The sequence below is a fragment of the Argopecten irradians genome, chromosome 2, assembly GCF_041381155.1.
Source record: "Argopecten irradians isolate NY chromosome 2, Ai_NY, whole genome shotgun sequence".
Taxonomy (NCBI): Eukaryota; Metazoa; Mollusca; class Bivalvia; order Pectinida; family Pectinidae; genus Argopecten; species Argopecten irradians.
In genome coordinates this window covers 39270518-39292393 of record NC_091135.1, presented here as the reverse complement: position 1 = coordinate 39292393, position 21876 = coordinate 39270518, and the positions used below count along the sequence as shown (strand labels likewise).

General features: G+C 35.2%; 1 protein-coding gene across 1 annotated transcript in view; it reads right to left on the bottom strand.

Moving 5' to 3' along the window:
* The window catches only part of LOC138316639 (ATP-dependent DNA helicase Q4-like), a 280275-nt gene that overhangs the window by 232488 nt on the left and 25911 nt on the right, over positions 1 to 21876 (bottom strand). The window contains exons 5-11 of the mRNA XM_069258313.1: positions 17590 to 18819; positions 17230 to 17324; positions 12462 to 12655; positions 11311 to 11475; positions 10826 to 10969; positions 8627 to 8719; positions 115 to 251 (exon numbers count right to left, since the gene is read on the bottom strand). Of these exons, the coding sequence (XP_069114414.1) occupies positions 115 to 251; positions 8627 to 8719; positions 10826 to 10969; positions 11311 to 11475; positions 12462 to 12655; positions 17230 to 17324; positions 17590 to 18819 (2058 nt within the window). The remainder of the gene's footprint in view (positions 1 to 114; positions 252 to 8626; positions 8720 to 10825; positions 10970 to 11310; positions 11476 to 12461; positions 12656 to 17229; positions 17325 to 17589; positions 18820 to 21876) is intronic.

Genomic DNA, 21876 nt, shown 5'->3' with positions numbered 1-21876 from the left:
TCAATGGTCAGTCCCTTGTCCCCCTATACCTATAGATGATCACCATCAATGACCAGTCCCTGATCCCCCTATACCTATAGATGACCACTGGTCAATGGTCAGCTCTCTACTTACCTGGTCTTCCATAAGAGAGACTAATGGTGATATCACCAGGGTGATGCTCTTGGATCGCTGGGCGTAAAGATAGGCTGGTAACTGGTAACATAAAGATTTACCTCCCCCTGTCGACAAGACAACCAGTGTTGATAGACCTGTCAAATACAAAACAAAGAATTATCTTCCCTTGTCAACAAAAGGGCACACAAAGGATGATCAATCTGTCCAATCTATAACCAAGAATGATATCTACTGTTTTTCGTTGATCTGTCATATATACAACAAGAGGTATTTCCCTCCATTGATAGGACAACTACCTGTTTAATAAGGTAAAACAACTTATTTTAGCATGACATTAAATCTAATGTAATTAGCAGATATTTAACAAGAGGCCCATGGGCCTTAACGGTCGTCTGACTATTGACACAATACAACACTTCAAATAATATATTAGTGGCAAACAATTTAGGTAATACAAAGAACTCTTTTAATAGAAGAAGTTCAATTTCTGATATATTTAATGAATTAGACCATGAACGAAGGTCCCTTGATTCTCACCATGCTAAAGGTCCAATATCCAGTCTCTAGGACTCGTTAAGATATTAACAAGAAGTCGTTTAAAGATTTTAGCCTATTTGACCCCTGTGACCTTGAATGAAGGTCAAGGTCATTCACTTGAACAAGCTTGGTAGCTATTCGTCCAATCATGTCATATACCCAATATCAGGTCTCTAGGCCTCTTAAGTTATTCATAAGAGGTTGTTTAAAGATTTTAGCCTGTTTGACCCGTGATCTTAAATGAAGGTCATGGTCATTCATTTTAACAACCATTCATCCCATCATGTCACAGGCCCAATATTAGGTCTCTAGGATTCTTAGTTATTCAAAAGAAAAATTTAAGATTCTAGCCTATTTGACCCCTGTTAACTTTAATGAAGGTCATGGTCATTCATTTGAAGACACTTGGTAACCATTCATTCAAGCATGTTACAGGCCCAATATCATGTCTCTAGGCCTCTTAGTAATTCACAAAAAGACATTTAAAGATTTTAGCCTATTTGACCCCTGTGACCTTGAATTAAGGTCAAGGTCATTCACTTGAACGAACTTGGTAGACTTTCATGACCCCTGTGACCTTGAATGAAGGTCAAGGTCATTCACTTGAACGAACCTGGTAGCCCTTCATATCAGCATGTCACAGACCTAATATCAGGTCTCTAGGCCTCTTTATTATTCACAAAAAGTTGTTTAAAGATTTTAGCCTATTTGACCCTGTGACATTTTAATATTAAAATACAAAATAAGGCCATTCCAATTTGATTTCTTGTTCTTCGGATTTTAGGATTTTAAAATAGGAGCGAGCGAGCGAAATTTTTTTAATTCTAAAAATATTTTGAAAGCGGAAAAAATTGGAGCGAGCGAATATTTTCACAGTATTTTTTATTAGACTTTTATGTTTATTTCTTGAAATAACAATTACTGGTAATAACCGAGTTTTTATGTTAATATGAGTTTTGCTGTTTTTTTCAGTGTTTTCAACATTAATAACTGTATCAAAGATGAAAAAAAGGAAGTCTAATGTTAAGTTTTTGTGCAGCTATTGAACATATGCTATTGCACAAAATACTTTCAATGCATGATATATTTCAGTTTAAGACAAACCTTGACAAGACAAACCTTGACCATTTTAACATTGAATAGCAATGTTTAATACTTAAAAGGAAATAGTTAAGAAAAATTAACTTCTTGTCAATAATTTCAATATTTAATTTGCTGTTGGCGGAGCTATCTGCAAAAACCAACAAACTAATAGAAACAATCAGGGATTAGCATTAATGGAAAATATTTTAAACTAATGTAACCTCATCTGACATGTACGTTCTTTCTTAGTTGTCACATAATTTTGTATGGAACCCAGTAAAATGTGTAATTTACTACCGATGTTAATTTGACCGAATAGCAGACGAATCGTCACCTACTGTAGCTAGCTGTTACTAAGTCATGCAGTCAAAAAATGGTTGCAAATGCAAGCTACATGTATGTGGGCCACGTGTCAAAATTCACACTGACCAGGTCTTAAGATATAAGGCAACTGAGGTGTTAATTAATAAGCGATTGCCTACAAATAATGGACATGCTTGATTACCGTTATTCGTTCGTAAGTCGGCCAGTCAAATCCCTTTCATGGTCGCCATTTTTAAAGTGAGATCGAATGCAAAGTCTTTTAAAAGAGTTGCAGACCTCGGCAAAAACAGACTGAAATCGGGACACATCCTATTAAAAAGTATGCGTCCCTCAGTCTCTATCTCGAAGTACCACTCTGTCTGCACGTGGTAGCGGAAAAACATTTCTGTTGTTGTAAAGGTTTGTAACATGCTTGCGGGTTTGAAGAGACAATGTACGAATAATTCAAACATCTGAGTGACCAGGAAATGGTGACTAGTAAAAATGAACACTATAAAAAATTGCCCGGGTTTGTCAGATTCCCGACAAAAAAAAGAGGAGCGGTAAAAAAATTAATTTATTTTTATTTCATTTTCGGAAAATAGGAGCGGGAAATCCGACGAACAAGAAATCAAATTGGAATGGTCTAATAAGAATTTTTTTTTTTACTTTTCTTGGCTAAATATCAATCATCACCAGATGTAACAATATCAACACATTTTAGCCAGTCTGGTGCCCAGTTCTGCCAAGTTAACCCAGTCATCCCTGAAATTTCATAATAGAAGAGTCTAAATGTGTCTCCAGGGGTGATTGAGCTAAAGTAGATGTCAGCAGATCCTGAATTATCAACAGATGATTCTAAATTAATTCCGTGACTGCTTCAAAAATTACTCAGGAATTTCGATAACCGAGGTAAAAATTAATGACATCAATTGTATTAGACAAAATTTATTTCCCATGACATGCAGATTAGGAATGAGGGCTGCTTTAAATCTGCTTTATTTCATTTCTATCATAATTTTGGTGATCCTGACTCTCAAAAGACGCCAAAAACAAATCAAATCAAAGTTTTGTGGTCAATGTCAAATCTTGTCAAATTACAACCATATTGTGAGAAAATCGATGTAAAGTTTTCACCAAATTTATCATACAGGAGTCAATCTTGAAACCTCCGGGTCACCATATGACTAGCATTTTGCTTTCTGTTGTTGATCGGTTGATTAATATTTAGTTTTATTAAAGTGTTTTTGCACGTTTTGTAAGTGCTAATTCATATGCAGCCCTAGATTTTCTAATCGGATATTTGCGATATTGATTGAACCATCAAGTTATGGTAATTTATATAAGCGATAATAAATCAAAATTTACATTTTTCTACATTCCACTAAAATTTGACTGTGCTAAAATATGCATGAGTAACCTGGAGTGATTTTCATTGTGACAGAAACATTACCAAGTGACATCATTTTGGCTTGTTTAGTTTTACGTCATATTAACAGCCAGGTTCATGAAAGGATGTGTCAGCTTTGATAGTGGAGGAAAAATGGAGTACCCAGAAAATCCACCAACCAACAGTCAGTGCCTGGCATCAGGAATATGATGTAACGTCAGGATTTAAGAATGGCAGGACAAAGTGACTTTCTCCTCTGTATTTTTGCAGCACATCTTGGCGATGAAATTCTTTAAAATCTAGATTAATGGAGTTTTGTATTCAAAAGAATCTTATTTGTGTTCATTTTCTATGAGTTTCTCATTGATGAAACTTGTTAAAAAATTTTAATTTTTCCTCACCAAGGTTCGTAAGACCTCTTTCATTAATGTCATTGAAAAACAAGAGGCCCAAGGGCCTTAATGGTCATCTCACTACCTTGGCAATAATCATATAGGAAATTAATTAGATATTGTGTGATGGTAGCCATCTTCGATTTGGATCAAGCAGACATGTAACAACACTTTGTCAGGACCATAGAAGGATCATTTCATGCAAATTTCAGCCGAATTGCACCGGTTGATCTTGAGAAGATGTCCCTCAAAATGTGTTTTCAAGATGGCGGCTGTGGTGGCCATCTTGGATTTCAAATTAACCTGAAAAATAACAACACTTTGTCGGGACCATGTCAGGATCATTTCATGCAAGTTTCAGATGGCATCGTTAGAACTTGAGAAGAAGTTTCAAATGTGTTTTCAAGTTGGCGGTTGTGGCGGCCATCTTGGATTTTCGGATCGACCCGAAAAATAACAACACTTTGTCAGGACCTTCTCAGGATCATTTCAGACAAGTTTCAGCTCAATCACACTAGTAGAACTTGAGAAGAGTTCAAAACGTATTATAGAGATGGCGGCTGTGGCGGCCATCTTGGATTTTCGGATGAACCCGAAAAATAACAGCACTTGGTCGGGACCTTCTAAGGATCATTTCAGGCAAGTTTCAGCTAAATCGCACTAGTAGAACTTTAGAAGAAGTTCAAAATATGTTTTCAAGATGGCGGCTGTGGTGGCCATCTTGGATTTCTGATCGACCTGAAAAATAACAACACTTGGTAGGGACCATCTAAGGATCATTCCAGGGTTTCAGCTCAGTCCCACTCGCAGAACTTGAGAAGAAGTTCAAAATGTGAAACGTTTACACATGGCGGACAGCGGACGGCAGACGACGGCGGACGGCGACGGACGAAACACGATGGCTATAGGTCATCCTGACCATTCTGGTCAGATGACCAAATAACTCTGTCAATAACAGTCAAAACAAGCTTATTTTCAAAATTGTTTGAGACATTTCCAATGTTAGTCTATATGTAAAGTTCCATTAAAGTGAACAGTCTAGCAAGGAAAGTTAAAGTTGGTAAAAATGGTGTGAATATATCCAGTATAATTTCTTATGAAATAGAAAAATAAAATCTCCCATCAAAAACTCTGCATGCGAAGAAATTAATTTATAGTATAGGAATCCTAAAATGTCCTCCCGATGGACCATGTTCGTGGTTACATTTCCATGCAGCCTTGCTTTCAAAGAGTTAGGCGAATTATCCCTTACAAACTTTTCCTTAGTTCAATGGTCAGAACTGTGCAACGTAAGCAGAACTTGACCGTCGTTCTAATATGCGAGAACATTTGGAAGGCCAATGAACGCATTTAGACTGGTTTTCTTTGCCTGACTATTCACTTTAAGCTCAGTGCTTATTTACTAAAGTCATCATGTCCACAAGGTTCAATAATTAAAATTGCAAAGAGCAATAACAGATTTTTGAATTTGTCCCAGATCTTTCTTATTTTAGACTAACTACAAAGTTACATGAAGCTGAATGCATATTTACTCAGGTTATCGTGTTTACAAAGTTCAATAACTATTATTGCAAAGGGCAATAACTCTGTAAGGTACGATCGAATCAGGCTGATTTTCGAACTCGTCCAAGATCTTCCTATTGTTAGTCTACATACAAAGTTTCATTAAGTTCGGTTTATATTTACTCAAGTGATCGCGTTCACAAGGTCCAACAATAATTACTAGTGCAGAGGGCAATAACTCTGTAAATTACTGTCGAATCAAGCTGATTTTTCGAACTTGTCCGAGATCTTACCAATGTTAGTCTACATTCCAAGTTTCATTCAGTTCGATTCATATTAACTCAAGTTATCGTGTTCACAAGGAAATATTAACGGACGACGCACGATGACAGACAAAAGACTATTGCAATAGGTCACCATGTCCTATGGTCAGGTGACATAATAAAATAGTAAATCACAACTTGGCTTTATAGTCTGAACATATGTATTGATTTCACTGCACTGTACATGTATAAATATAATGACTTTTGGCAGCGCTCTTATTTGTGCTGGTAATATTTAAGCCAATGCATTGTGTGTATTGTTCTCAAAATGGTGGTAATTTTTGGTGGTAAATAAAATATCAAAAGTTTTACTTAATTCGTGAGTATGAAAATTACAGCACATATAACTATGAAGTTTACACTAATGTCAATTTTGTTAATTCACAGAAGAACATCGCTGATAGGTATCTCTTATTGTTTTTAAAAGATTGGTGTCACTATATCCCGAAAAAATCTACTTAACAGGATAAGACAGTGACTTCCAGTATCATGTGCTCAATTGGAATTAGTGCATATCGGATGTACACATACAGTGGACCCTCGATAATCTGGACAACTTCGTTCCCAGCCTAAACCGTCTGGATTACGATTTTTCCAGACTGCTGAATTCCGTGTTCTAAGTCAATTAAATTGTCATGTATGAGTTACTCCCCTTTACCTTGTAATCGATGATAGGCTTTTATGTAATATACGTGTATTATAATTAATACTTCGTTTGTTATGTTTTATAGGTATTTTTATATCATAATGTTAAAAATATTATATAAACGTATTTCTTTTTCAAAATACAAAACCTAAAGCCATCGGTAATTGTGTATATGTATATGTATGCATATATACATATCCCACTCTTGATCAGTCGTACAGCAAATTGCCCAACCAAGGATCAATATCATCTACGTTCTTGGCATAAAAAAACTATGATAACAAATAGTTGTGAACATTTTATGAACTCGTGTAATTGTTATTTTGTATAATGTGTGATTTTAATTACCATTTCCATAAGTTTTTGCATTCTGACTTACAGACGTGTGTAACAAATTAATTGTAAATGGCATGTGCTGTAGCCTTTATATCTTATACCACAGACAATGTGTAAATGGCATGTGCCGTAGCCTTTATATCTTATACCACAGACGATGAATTTGAATAGATTCACATACATTTAAAATTCTTATTAATTTTGTGAGTATTATCTCACTTTATTGTATCCAATACTCATAGCGATATATTCTGCATGCGAAACAAGTAAGGTATCTACACCATACATACCCGTACTGTATGTTTAAAAGCGTGTGGCTAAAAATGTATTGCATATCTCAATTACAACACTGAAGTTTGATCTCCTATGGAAAACCAATGAACAGTTACATGACTGCATGTACCCGTGTGAAAGGTGTTCAGGTAAACGCCCGTGGCTATGACCTGGCAGCCGTCGTTATGACAACACACTCAGTGTCAAGTGATAGTGTGAATTGAATACATGAGGGTATACAAATTTCCTGACTAGTGAGTATAAATAACATTACAGAAATCCGTTCCCTGACACTTCCGTCCGGATTGTGAGTTTTCCGGACTATCGGCATCCGGATTATCGCGGGTCCACTGTACTCCAAGCCCGACAATGAAAACAATAGTGTTAGAGTATGCTCGCACTAAAAATCAAATCAATAGTGTATCTATATTCATATATAAGTGTGTGTGTTGACAATAGCTGTTTGAGAATAGCTTTAAGAATAGCAAAGTTTGTCTATGCAGTATATATCATAGCTGCAATATTGTAGCTCAAAAGACTTTTTGACAGAAAATGGTGTCGTCTTTAGAGCTACAATTGGTGTCTATTACTGCTAACGGAGCAAAGTAATGATTATGCAAACCATTATAAAACGTTTGTTTGCATTTTTATCGTACTTGTTTGATATTGCTTACCTACTAGGCAATAAAACTGAACCACATAAAATATCAAATTCTCATCGAGGCATTATTTTTTACATAATACATATGAAGGTCTTTCTGAAGGGAATTTTTACGGCAAGTCCACAAATTGTGAATTTGACGTCTTGTGAGCGGTACGGTAGATATTAAGAATGGTAGTTATGTTTGTTTTGGACAAAAATAATATGTTAATGCATGCATATGCATAAAATAATTAGAAACCTACAAAAAAGTATAGAAAACTATGCCCGAGTGATTTTCGGAGGCAGTGCTCCACTACGACACATAGGGACCATTTCGTACCCGGCCGAAAGGAATAGTAGGCCGGGTACGTATATTCGTTCTATATATATCAGTTTGTATTAGTTAGGTGCAAAACTCATTTTATCCTTTTCTTTTAAATCCAAGATGACTGCTTAGTAGCTATTTTGAATACATTTCGTCCAAAAGGTTACACAGTAGATATAGTGGATGACATGGGGAATCATCCTACCAAATTTGAGAACACTTCCCTCCATACAAAACCATACATTTTTATGTCATTATTGAAATCCAAGATGGCTGCTGAGCAGCCATTTTGAATTCATTTCGACCTTAAAGTTACACAGGAGATCTAGATGGGGGATCATTCTACCAAGTTTTAGAATAATTACCAATTCCTTCAATACAAAACTTTCTTTTTTTTTGTCATTTTTTAAATCAAAGATGGCCAGTGAGCAGCCATTTCATTTTGAGTTGTCAATAGTGTAAGGCAAAGTCAACAAGGTGTGACTGAATCATCCTTGACATCATTGTGATGTCATCGAATTGTTGTTGTGACGTCATGATATTGTTAAAACACACAATCATACAATAGTTAAGAACATGCCAAAATCTAGTAAAGATAGCTTGCTGTTATCATAAGATAACATGGGACATCCTCAAGTCAGTTAAATTGACCAATATCCTAATCCAAGATAGGGGAAAAAGTAATCCCTTTAAGACAACCCTAATTCAGTGTATGTATAATTGTGAGAATATGAATGACTGATTCGTCTTAATACCAGAGAGAATCCTCATAACTGCCTGCTCTTGTCCTCTTCTAAACCCGTCAAATCCAAACATCTTCAGGCCAGCCAAAACCTCGGCGGGGGTCACTGAAAAACCCAGATCACTAATTAATCACTTCGTTACATAATGACTGTATAATATGTTGGGAGTCAAGATTCAGACATTCCTCTAGGCAAATTTCTAATGCCATTATGGAAATTACTCCCACTATGATTATCTCTCTGGGTAATTGGCCATCAAGCCTTGTCTGGTAGCACCAAAATATTGGTGTTAAGACCGTATTATCCAGGGCGTCCGGGCCTCGTGACTTAACGAGCGTTTACTGCCACCAGCAGACAGTGTGATAGCGTTGCTGGATGATACCAACATTAAACACAGACTTTATATATAAATGATGTCTCATCACAACCCCTAATTTAGTTTAAGCTTTTCCAAAATCCTGTAAGGTGCGACGATTACCATTTAAGGGCAAGCTAAGTACCTCTCATTACAACTGACAAATTTGTGTATCAAAACAAGATAATAATTGGTTTCCTTTCCCCTGTTATAGGTGTGAACTCCTAAAATATATTAATGGATTTTCCCAATGAGATTTAAAACCTATTTCTTTTCTAATTTTAAGCTTGAATGAATGTCAAATTTAGGGTACAAGCTGCTTTCAAAAAATATCAAAATTTCACAAATCAAAATCACTTTCTCATTACAGATTCCAGGGTTCATTAAGGAAAAGTGACTTTCAAAATAAGTACTAAGAAGGCACTATTTACACTGATTTATAAACACTGATATCATGGTAGTAATTGTGTCACCACAAGAAGTACTTTCTAATGACAAAACCTTTCCTAAGTACTTTCTAATGACAAAACCTTTCCTAAGTACTTTCTAATGACAAAACCTTTCCTAAGTACTTTCTAATGACAAAACCTTTCCTAAGTACTTTCTAATGACAAAACCTTTCCTAAGTACTTTCTAATGACAAAACCTTTCCTAAGTACTTTCTAATGACAAAACCTTTCCAAAGTACTTTCTAATGACAAAACTTTTTCTAAGTACTTTCTAAGAATGTACCTCGAGGCAAAGTACTATTTAAGTTCTATATAAACCTTGGATTCATATAAAATTTTTAATCAGTTCCAGAACTTATTCATCTTAGGCTGCATACAAAGGTTGAATAGGCTCATTTCATATTTACTCAAGTTATCATGTTTACAAGGTCATATAATACAATTGCAAAGGGCAACAACTCTGAAAGTTTATGTCAAATAAGTCTTATTTTCAAAGTTGTCAGAGGTCTTATCAATCTTCGGCTTAATACAAAGTTGAACTCATTCCATGTAAAGTCAAGGAAAAGTTATTAGATGACGGATGATACCAAGGCACCATAGACAAAGTACAGCAGAGAACAAAAACTATCATAAAAGGCCACCATCACCTATATTTAGATGACCTAAAAATACAGATGAATCAATTAAACTTTTAAAAGTACATCCAATTTTTGATTTTGTTATAAGATTCAAAGGAGAAGGTACATTAAGACTCGAATATGGCCGCAAAATTAATTCTCCAGTAAAGAACAACATATTTTGCCATATAACAGTTGAATACATTTGCTAACACATTACATCCCGAAAATATCCTGCATGTGCCAATTATGCTAACTATGACATTATCAACATGCAGTTTCCCGCCATTTTTCACAAAAATAATTGAAAAATCATACTTTTTGAGTGGTTTTCTCTAAAAATGAATGTTGCCGCCTTCGTGGAGCAGAAAGAGATTTTCACATGTTGTGTATCTTGTATTTACACAAATCCATGCAAAATATAAAGTTGCTCAAAGGTGGCGGCCTAATCCATTTCAAGCCTTTTCTAACCTAAAGATGGTTAATTTCTAGCAAAATTTGGCGAGAAGAGGAAAATCATCAATTTGATGACGTCATAGGTGGAGTACATTGTGTACATGGTTATAAAAAGTTATGTTTTGATGAATGGCAAGTATGAGAGTATTTATTGATGTGCAATTGATGTGGATCAGAGTTAATATTTTTCGGCCTGAAATATTAAGGCCAAATAGTGGTCCTATCATATCTACTCCTTTGTTTTACTCAATTCATTCAAAGCCTAATTGCAATTCCACAGACACCAAGATAAAGATGTTCTAATAGTCTTGTAATGGTTACAATTTGTTTTTACCTTGGGTACCTGGTTCGATCAGGGGAGATAATCGGGGCGGGGCAGCAATATCCTCTGGGGCTGATCTAGTGATGCCAGCCTGTATCTGTATATCCTCCTCATCCTCTGACGGATAATGAGAATGACCTTGGTACTCGGAATGACCTTTAAACAATGGAAACAAATGTTAATCTTAGGCAGTAAATAAAACACAATATACCTCAAGCCATGCACCTATGAATTTTTATTTTTTGATGAGAAGCATTAAATACAATTTTTGTGTATGTAATTTTATTTACATGCATAAAAACCTTCTCAAAGTTTAAGAGATAAACCCCAATATTTTCTTGACTGATATTCAAAATTGTACTTTTTCATACATTTTCTTCGATCATATGATAAAACCTTTAAAAAAAAACTCTTTGCAATTTTTTTTTATTGCTTATTCAGTTTAGAAATTTTAACACCAAGACACAGATGCTTATCTATCCCTTGACTGTATATACCTTTTGTATTCTCTTGTACCTTCGTCACCTTTTTCTCTTTTTTGACTTCTGACCTTTTAACTTTGATACCCTTAGCCATCATGGCTGCCTCCTGTAGACTTGGGAAATCCTCTTCATTGATTGGTTCCTCATGGCGATCACCACCTCCCGACTTGGAAGATCCACCTTTGTGAAAACCATGTCTTGGTCAGTTAATATGGTGGTTTATTACAACAGGTAAAACAAAGGTCAAACTATTTACTCCTACCATGGCAACCAAAATGTTCCTATGGGAACCATTATTGAATCATGTGATGTGTCAAATTATAGGCATTCATATGTTCCAACCATTTGACAAAAGTTTGAACAAAATTTGTCAAAAAGCTGTTATTGGCCATTTTACAAAACCTGTGTATATAGACCTGGTTAGCATGGCAACTAAACTTTTGGCAAAACTGAGAGCCTACATGCAAATCTTCACATGGTCCCCAACATTGCTGCAAAGTTTAATTAAAATTGATACAGTATATTAGGAGTTGTCCAGACAAAATATTTCTACAGACAGACAGACAGATAGACAAGCTGATTCCAGTATAATTTCATATAAGGATGTATAAATATGAATACCAAAATTGTGACATAATTTATTTTTTATTATTTCTTTTGCTGATTGATTGATGGTTTATAACTATTCTATCAATCCAAAGGTTTATTTGGTGCCATTAAGCAGCCTTTTACTTTTCTTTAAGTGCCCTAATCCTTGGTGTTTATTAATGGTATTCTATGTTATGCTACTAAGGCACTACCACCCAAAGCTACAAACTGTACATGTGTTAGTCAACAACAACATATAAAGAGGTCAGACCTGGCTCCAATTTCTCCAAACAAAAGTATGGACTTAAGTCAAAACTTTCCTCCTTATGTAACTTATGTGAATAAAATTGACTTAAGTCAGTTTTTGACTTAAGTTTGTTTTGTCATTTTTAGTGCAATATTTGTTGAAACTGGACTTGACCAATCGCCAGACATTAGAGCAACCATCATAGCCTATACAATACCAAATGCAAGTGCAGTACCCAGGTAGATTGATTGGAAGCTGGCGATCCATCAATTGAATTTGAACCATCTAGATATTTTTTGGCAACATCTTCCTTCAGATTTGTTTGACTTACCTGGACATTTGTTAGCCCAGTGACCAGGCTGGCCACACTTGAAGCAGTTGTCTCCCCTACTGGCGTTCCGAGCAGCCATTTTCTGTTTCCACATGAAGCGTTTGTGCTGTGGCCCCGTCATGCCTTTTCCTCCCTTTCTTTTATAGGTCTTTACTTTCATATTCAGTCGCACAAAATTGTCTTGTGATACTTTCCTGCACAGAGTAAAAGGAGTCATTTAAAAGATTGCCTCTTCATATTTTTGAAACATAATAATCAAATAATGTATTTAACGTAAATAACGACTTTGAATTTGGGGTGTACAAATTACATTGATATAGAAGGTTTTAAAATTTAATTGAGAGGGGTAGGTGTTGATCAGTAATCCTGAAGGGCTATTGATCTTTGTTTGTAAAATATCACTCTTGTTATTATAGAAACATACCGGGTACCTATTATACAAATATTGCACAAAATATACTGATAAGATATTTTTCAGAATTTTCTGAATTTTCACAGTATGCCAGTTCTTTTTCTGTCTATGTAACTGGTGTCAAATATCTACCCCATTTGGCCACTATCAGAAATCTGAAAATTGGAAGAAAAAATAATACCCTTTTTCTGTTCATGATTACTCAATAAAATTCCCAATTGAAAAGTTATTGATTCTCATGATGACAGATCTCTTTTGGATCCCTAAACAAGAGGCCCATGGGCCTTAGCGGTCACCTGAGTTCGGATACAGAATAAAACAAAGACACAAAAACACTATATATTGGCCCATCAGGCCCTTAAAACCAGTCAGTGATTTTATAACTGACTTTTCAATCTATGAAGAGTATCTGGTTCCATCAAATCTGTGAATTCAGAAGATTTTTTTCTTATTTTAGTCATTTTGACCCCTTTTGGCCCCACCCATCTACCCCTGGAGGTTGGCCAGGACCAATATGGATATGATGCTAAAATGCTATCACAGGGTAATAATTCTAACCAAGTTTGACCTATTGAAAATTAAGCAAATAATGCTCATAAATGTGTTTTTCCAATATCAATTAAAATAGATTTGACCCCTAATCAGGGGAAAGTCTGAGATGCCAGGGCCATGAAATTCACAATTTTTGTAAAGGGCCTTAAAAAGACCTTCGAATCTATAAAGAGTATTTGGTTCCATTAAATTTGTAAATTCAGAAGGAGACTTTTGAAATTTCAGCCATTTTGACCAATTTCGGCCCCACCCTCTGGCCCCTGGTGGTCGGCCAGGACCAATATGGATATGATGTTAAAATACTATCTCAGGCTAATAATTCTAACCAAGTTTGACCTATTGAAAATTAAGCAAATAATGCTCATAAATGTGTTTTTCCAATATCAATTAAAATAGATTTGACCCCTAATCAGGGGTGCCAGGGCCATGAAATTCACAATTTTTGTAAAGGGCCTTAAAAAGACCTTCGAATCTATAAAGAGTATTTGGTTCCATCAAATTTGTAAATTCAGAAGGAGACTTTTGAAATTTTAGCCATTTTGACCAATTTCGGCCCCACCCTCTGGCCCCTGGTGGTCGGCCAGGACCAATATGGATATGATGTTAAAATACTATCTCAGGCTAATAATTCTAACAAAGTTTGACTCATTTCCTATTACACATGATCAAATAATGCTCAAAAATGAGTTTTCCCTATATAAACTTTAGTAAACTTGACCCCCCTCCCCAGGGGGAAACGTGAGACCCCAGGGTCATATAATTCACAATTTTTGTAAAGGACCTCAAGACCTTTAAATTTATGAAGAGTATTTAATTCTACCATTTCTGGAATTTCAGAAGAAGAAGATTTTTGAAGATTTTGCCTATTTGACCCCTTTTGGCCCCACCCCTCAGGCCCCTGGGGGTCAGTCGTAGAAAAATTGTTAATAGGATTAAATGGCCTTCTCATACTGATAATTCTGACAACATTTGACTTATTTCCTATAACAAATGACCAAATAATGCTCAAAAATATCTTATCCCTATATAAACTATAGTAAACTTGACCCCCTCCCTAGGGGGGAACGTGATACCCCAGGGTCATATAATTAACAATTTTTGTAAAGGACCTCAAAACCTTTTAATCTATGAAGAGTATTTGATTCTACCATTTCTGGAATTTCAGAAGAAGATTTTTGAAGTTTTAGCCTATTTGACCCCTTTTGGCCCCACCCCTCAGGCCCCTTGGGGTCAGTCGTGGTAAAATTGTTAATAGGATTCAATGGCCATCTCATACTGATAATTCTGATAACATTTGACTTATTTCCTATTACAAATGACCAAATAATGCTCAAAAATGTCTTTTCCCTATATAAACTATAGCAAATTGACCCCCTCCCTAGGGGGGAACGTGAGACCCCAGGGTCATATTAAGTTTTAGCCTATTTGACCCCTTTTGGCCCCACCCCTCAGGCCTCTGGGGGGCTGGGACCATATAATTCACAATTTTGGTTGACCTTTGGCTATGGACGGTTTCTGCAAAATTTCAACAAATTTGGTTCAGTAGTTTTGGAGAAGTCGAAAAAGTAAATTGTTTATCGCCATACGCTGCACGACGCACGACGACGGACAAAAGGCGATTAGAATAGGTCACTTGAGACTTCGTCTCAGGTGACCTAAAAATTGTACTACTATTGAGCTTTGCATGTGACTACACTTGTGTCGTTAGACAATTAAGGAACAGTTAAGGCATTATACTGGCACAGTTAATTTAAATCAGCATAAAAAATGCTTCTCAAAATTGGTGATAATCAATTTCTCCATTTAACAAATTTGCGCTAAGATTTTACCAAAATCGATCTTTGAAATATTCTGAAAATATGCAGAAAAAAAGCTTTTAACAAATTCTAAACGTAATTTGGTGTTTTATAGGTGTTAGGTCTTGATGCTGGTTGGTGTTTTCTTTCACTCTGGAAAACTCTCAGCTTTCATTCAACAAAAACAGTTTAGTAGCCTGTGGGGACATCACACACAAAAAATCAGACCAACCTGTTCATTCAATTCAATGGCTGCCTGTTATTTAAGACAAGGGAATATACATAGGTTGTCAAAAAAACACTTTCTAACATCTGACTTCAATATAGTCTCCCACTTTTAACACACTTGAGATACACTTGATTTGATATTTTCTGTCACACATCATTTCTTTAAAAGTTCATACTGCGTCTCACGCAGACTCTTAGAGAACATACGACAGACTAAAGTGTTAAAACTAATGTTCTGCTGTTGGGAAAATCAATTTTACTAGATTAATTTTGCTATGTTTAAATCTCCTTTAATTATATATTTCAGTACATATAGCTAAAATTCACCGTGCTGAAGCTCCAACTCTCTACCAAAAATACCGTAGTCTGTTTTGTCGCAGCTGTTGGTGATAGGGCTAGGGAAAAGATTACTGGTAATTGAAAACCACAATGGTGTTTGGTTTGCTTTGATTTGTCTGTGTTTATATAGTTAGAAAGAGATATACCACAGATTGATGGACTTAACTCCAATGAAATCTCCAGTAATTACATATATCCCTGTAGATGTTTTTTATCAAAATTCTACAATAGCTTCACAACAGCCTATAAATGGTTGATGTGCTACAATCTAATCAAGAGCAATCATGATGTATTGAAAGTAACCACACCCACACAAAAGGTCAAAGGCCATTATACAGTACACCAGCAATTTTATCTACTATTTATTACTGGTAATTTCACAATTTTTTTTTCAAATTCCTCCTCTAAAATCAAGTAGGAACATAAACAAAAGATCCCAGAGGGATCCTTGCACCTACTGACAATGGAAAAAGGGATCTTTTCTCTGCTCTTTATACTCAAACTATCAAAATGCATCATGACTGCCTGTCAGCCATCTTGTTGATGGATTTGTCCAATTCCATATGCACAACTAGGATCTATATGAAGGATGGACAAACATAGAAACTGAATTCAGTATACTACTGTTAAAATCATCCATTACAAACACCTTGCCTAATGAACTTTAGGAGTGAATCCAGTTCTCTCATACTGGAGAATATTTTTCTTCGTAAGAACGATGAAATAAAGAACCCTCGAGATGTAGACCTAAAAACTCTAAACTCTTTTCTGGAAACAGTACCATGAAGTTTTACCCATATAATTCTGTTGAAAAGTACAGACTCTAGAGAAATGTAATCATGCAACCATTGTACTTATCCACCCTTTTCATTTTTATCTAACAGGTTTAAAGCATTTAAAACATTTTAAATTAATCCCATTTGTAACATCTAACAACATTATGTAAATAAAGTCAGCTTCAGTAAAGGTCAATAAAATCTTCCGACTTTGTTCATTAACCTCTGAACCTTCCAACAAGAAAATAATAAAGAAGTTGTATTCCACTAACAGCTAGTTAGCTGATTTGACATGAGTCTGGTCTGCTGATTATGTCTGTCCTTGTCTGACCTCACACAAATCGACATGACGACTTGTGCTGAAACTTTCATTATAACCTGGGAAAGCAATACCAAAGATTTTCCCACATCAATTTGCATTGCATCTATCATGTACTGTGAGCGACCATGCCTAGGTTGATCGGCCATTCTGTTTTTCGATTTTGCCAAAAACATAAATATGACAACAGCCCATTGAGAATCTACCTACAAGGTATGTGAATTATGAGAACGATTTTTCAACATGTGTTAATTCAATGGTAATAGCAATTGATAACACAGGGAATGACAGATGGACAGACGGATAAACAGCACAATTTGACTGCTGCCTATGAAATGTTTCTCACCTGCCTGTTCCCACAGACGACGGTTTCTTCGACACAGTACTGCCTTTGACATCTTCACCACCAGATGCAACTTCTGTATCATCTGTCGGTAAATCCTACAGGGAGGAAAGTTATAAAAGACATAGGTTAATGTTCAAGGTTCATTACTTATTCTGCAGTTACTTTGCATTTCTTCTTCATTTTCATATTTTTTTTAATATTTACAATTTTGATTAACCATAAAGGAGTAAAGTTAACGACTAAATCTACTATTCAGCTGAGGTAGTTCCTAGAAATTCTATGTAATATTCTGTCTTTAATAGACATACATTCAATATGAAGAAATGTGACAAGTGTATATGAAAACAATAACATATTCACATTTTCGACAGTTTCAGCTTTTTTCCTTTTTCTCTGAGCCCCATCTTCACACTTGTCTTTTTTTCGCTTCCTGTTTTGTTTAGGAATAACTGGAATATCATCCATCTCCTTTGGTTCTTCCGTTTCCATGGGAACACAGTCAGGCGTCACTGTCTCTCCCGTCCATTTCTGAGTGGTCCTTCTAATCTGAGGTTTGCTAGTAGAAACTGGTGGAATGGTGTCGTCTGCTGATTTCTGGCTTGTCTTTTGAATTAAAACCTTTTTAGTAGTATCTGCTGTCGATGTTTCATGTGTGCCCTTCTGCACTGTCTTTTTAGTTTTAATATTTGTCTCTTCTGCTTGATTGCCACCAACTTTGGACACAGTTTGTTTGTTGTTGAGTGATGGGTTTGAATTCTCTTCTCTCTCCCGTGATACATATTCTGGATTTCTGTGCCTCATTTTCTTTAGCACTGGACTGTTAAGTTCAGAAACTTTCTCTATAAAATCTGACTTAACATTACCATCTACTTCATCTTCCATGGGTTCATTAAATTCATAACTTGCTGATTTTGGCAGGACTGGAATCTGATTCCTGACTTTACAAGTAGTACTATATTTACTAGATACAATAACCTCATCTACAATCGGTTCAGGAACAAGGGATGTTTTTTTACTAGAAAGTGAAACAGCTTTTCTAAACATACCAAACTTGTTAGAATCATCATCTGTCTCTTTGCTTACTTGATGATCAGAAGCCATTTTGTCCATATCATCTGTTTCGTCACTAAAACAAGTAAAACTGTCCTCATCATCTTTAAATGGTGTTGCTATGGAAACGCTTTGCTGTAGAGACTGTTTCCACTGCCTTGAGATAATTGCTTGCTCTTTAACATCTTTTTCGCCTATCTTTTTAGAATTTGCAAATAACTTACTGCCAAGGCCTTTCAAGTATACATTGTTTTTCTTAGAATTTGAGGTCTTTGGCTTCGATTTAGAGGAACTATTTGTTATCTTTCTATCAAACTGTTTCCCCCAAACTTCTGCTTCTATAGGCGGTATATCATTATTGCTCATTTGATGATTATCACATTCCCCGGAAAAATTTTCCTGTCCTTCTTTGTCTTTATGATCACAGGCAATGTTTTTATTCTCATGTTTGTCAGCAGCTCCATGTGAATTATTCCCCTTGGCAGAATTTGTGGATTTAGTGCCGTCTGCTTCTTTTGTGTCAGACGAATTCTTCCTTGCCTAAAAATATAACAAAAACAAAAAACATTTAATTAAAACATTGTAATTTGGCCAAACATCTGCATGCTACAGTTAATTTACTCAAATATAACTACAGTCAAACCTGCCTTAGGGACTCCCTGAATTAAGTTACTCCCTGTCATATGTGACTGTATATTTCCCTCCCAATGCAACTAACAACCATCATTTCTGTGTAGGAAATACAGAAAGAGACTTTTTTTCAGCCACCTTCCGAAATTTATAAATAAACAAAACTGGAAGTTAAAAAAGATTGATATCGTATCGCGAAAATGTGATTTCGGTGAGTACTGTTAATTGATTATGTTTCGAATAGTTCAATGATGCAGTGTGTAGATATATTAATGTTACCAGTCCACTTTTAAAGACTAAAGCATTGGAGTTTGCTAATGATTTGGGAAAATCTCATTTCGCCACTTTGTTATAATGCTAAATACTGTTGCTGCTTTGTTACAATGCTAAATACTGTTACCGCTTTGTTACAATGCTAAATACTGTTGCCGCTTTGTTACAATGCTAAATACTGTTGCCGCTTTGTTACAATGCTAAATACTGTTGCCGCTTTGTTACAATGCTAAATACTGTTGCCGCTTTGTTACAATGCTAAATACTGTTGCTGCTTTGTTACAGTGCTAAATACTGTTGCCGCTTTGTTACAATGCTAAATACTGTTGCCGCTTTGTTACAATGCTAAATACTGTTGCCGCTTTGTTACAATGCTAAATACTGTTGTAAAACAGGAGGAAATAGTGTGGACGATCATGTTGAGTGGTTGTAGGTAGTTTGAAATCAGTGACTTTTTCCTGTGAGAACTCATATTTAGGTGCAGTGTAGGTTTCAGTGGAGATTTCCAGGACTTTACTTACATCTTCCAGCTTGATGCATTGGTAAAACTTGTATTACTGTTTTAATTTGATATCTGATAGATATTTTATTCCAATTTTGTAACATTATCAACTGATTACATTTCATTGCTAAATGTTATGATGAGTGATGGATATTTAACTCCATTTTAATAACTTGCTTCAGATTTATTATTAAACGTATGAATTGTCTTAATTTATTTGAATGCTTTTAAATTCATACTTCTATATATAGTTGTATATACATATATATTTTTTTAATTTAAGATGTGCTGTGGATTATGTTCCGTTTTGCATTTGATATCAATCAATAAATTTAAACTTCCATTTACGTGTCATTTTCATTGAACCTGGATTAAGAGACCACCTGTCATGTGTGACCTTTTTTACTGTCCCCCTTGGAAGGTCACATATGACAAGTTTGACTGTATAGAAAACAAGAATTTTACAATTTTACTAGTTATTCATGTATTTCATCATATTTCCAATTTTAATGAAAGTTTCCGAAATCTGGAGAGTATCGATCATTACTTCAAGACTGGAATCAACAAGTTCACAAATGTGTTCCTGATCATACAAAAGTGTTATTGAAACTATTGAACTGTGTCACTAACCTTTGATTATAAAATCTTATATATTACTATAATAAACACATAAAGGAATCTCAAAAGGAGATTAATCTGGATGTTAAATGGTATTTAAAACAAGATCTAATTGTGACGGGTGCCGTCACATAAAGTTCTCCCAATCTCCACAGAACTTAATTTGACAAGAGTGACATTGATTTACCGATAAATAAATTCTATTTCGGAGAAGAAAAATGCTTTTGAAAAGTCACATCATTTAAAGTTAATATATTAAGCACAGTAATGCCTATAATTGTATTAGATTTGTTTTCAACCATGTTCCTTTTTGTTTCATTTTGACAAATTGCATGTCATGGCAGCCATTTTGACTCCTGGTCTGCAAAAGTTGTAAAAAAAAATGACCTCAAATTTATTTTATGTCACTAGTAACAGTATGATCTACAACTTCAAAAATACAACAAAAATCAATTGGAACTAAAACGGATCCCTGCTGATCAGTGAATAAAGGAAGCTAACTCTTACTGGTTTTTAGAAAATTTGAAACATTCACAAAATTTGTTTTTTACTCATAATTATGGTATTTTTCAAATTTAAAATTTAGAGTCGGATTTAAACTACATATTGAAACCAATTCCAGGCAAATCTGTCCAGTAGTTAAATATCTATATGCAGTTCAATTTTGAACAATAAAAGGCTCTGCAGCCATGTTGGATGCTTCTCAAAAAAAGGAAACCTGTTGATACATCTACAGGTCACTAGAAATGACATCACAAAATTTCATGGCGATCCGAATGAAGTTTTCGAGAAAATGGTCAGACAAAGTTGCAGCGAAAAAAAAAGAACCAGGAGGAGAAGAAGAAGAATAATAAGAAATGAAGCAAACAGTTCCCCACTCCATTGGGGAAACTTAATTAGAACAAGAGGCCTATGGTCCTTAAGGGTCACCTGATTTTTCATACAAATTAGTTATGTAATTTACTGATGTCTTTTGTTCATGAAATAGGAACACACATCTAATAGGTCTACATAAAAAGTTTCATTAAACTCAATTTATATTTTCTAAAGTTATCGCATTCACAAGTTCCAATAGTAATTACCATTGCAAAGGGCAATAACTCCGTAAATTACAGTTGAATCATACTGATTTCCGAACTTTTCCGAGATCATTCCAATAGTAATTACCACTGCTAAGGGCAATAACTCAGTAAACTACTATTGAATCATACTAATTTTAAAACTCCTCCAAGATGGTTCTAATGTTAAGCTCCGTTTATATTTACTAAGTTATCGCATTCACAAGGTCCAATTATCATTATTAGTGCAAAGGGCAATAAGTCTGTTTACCACTGAATCATACTGATTTTCCAACTCGTCTGAGATCATTCCAATGTTAGTCTACATACAAAGTTTCATTGAGCTTGGTTTATATTACTAAAGTTATAGTGTTCACAAGGTTCAAAAATAATTATTAGTGCAAAGGGCAATAACTCCATAGATTACAATTGCATCATACTGATTTTCGAACTCATCCGAGGTCATTCCAATATTACTGTGAAATCATTTATTTTCATTGGGCTTAATTTTTGAAT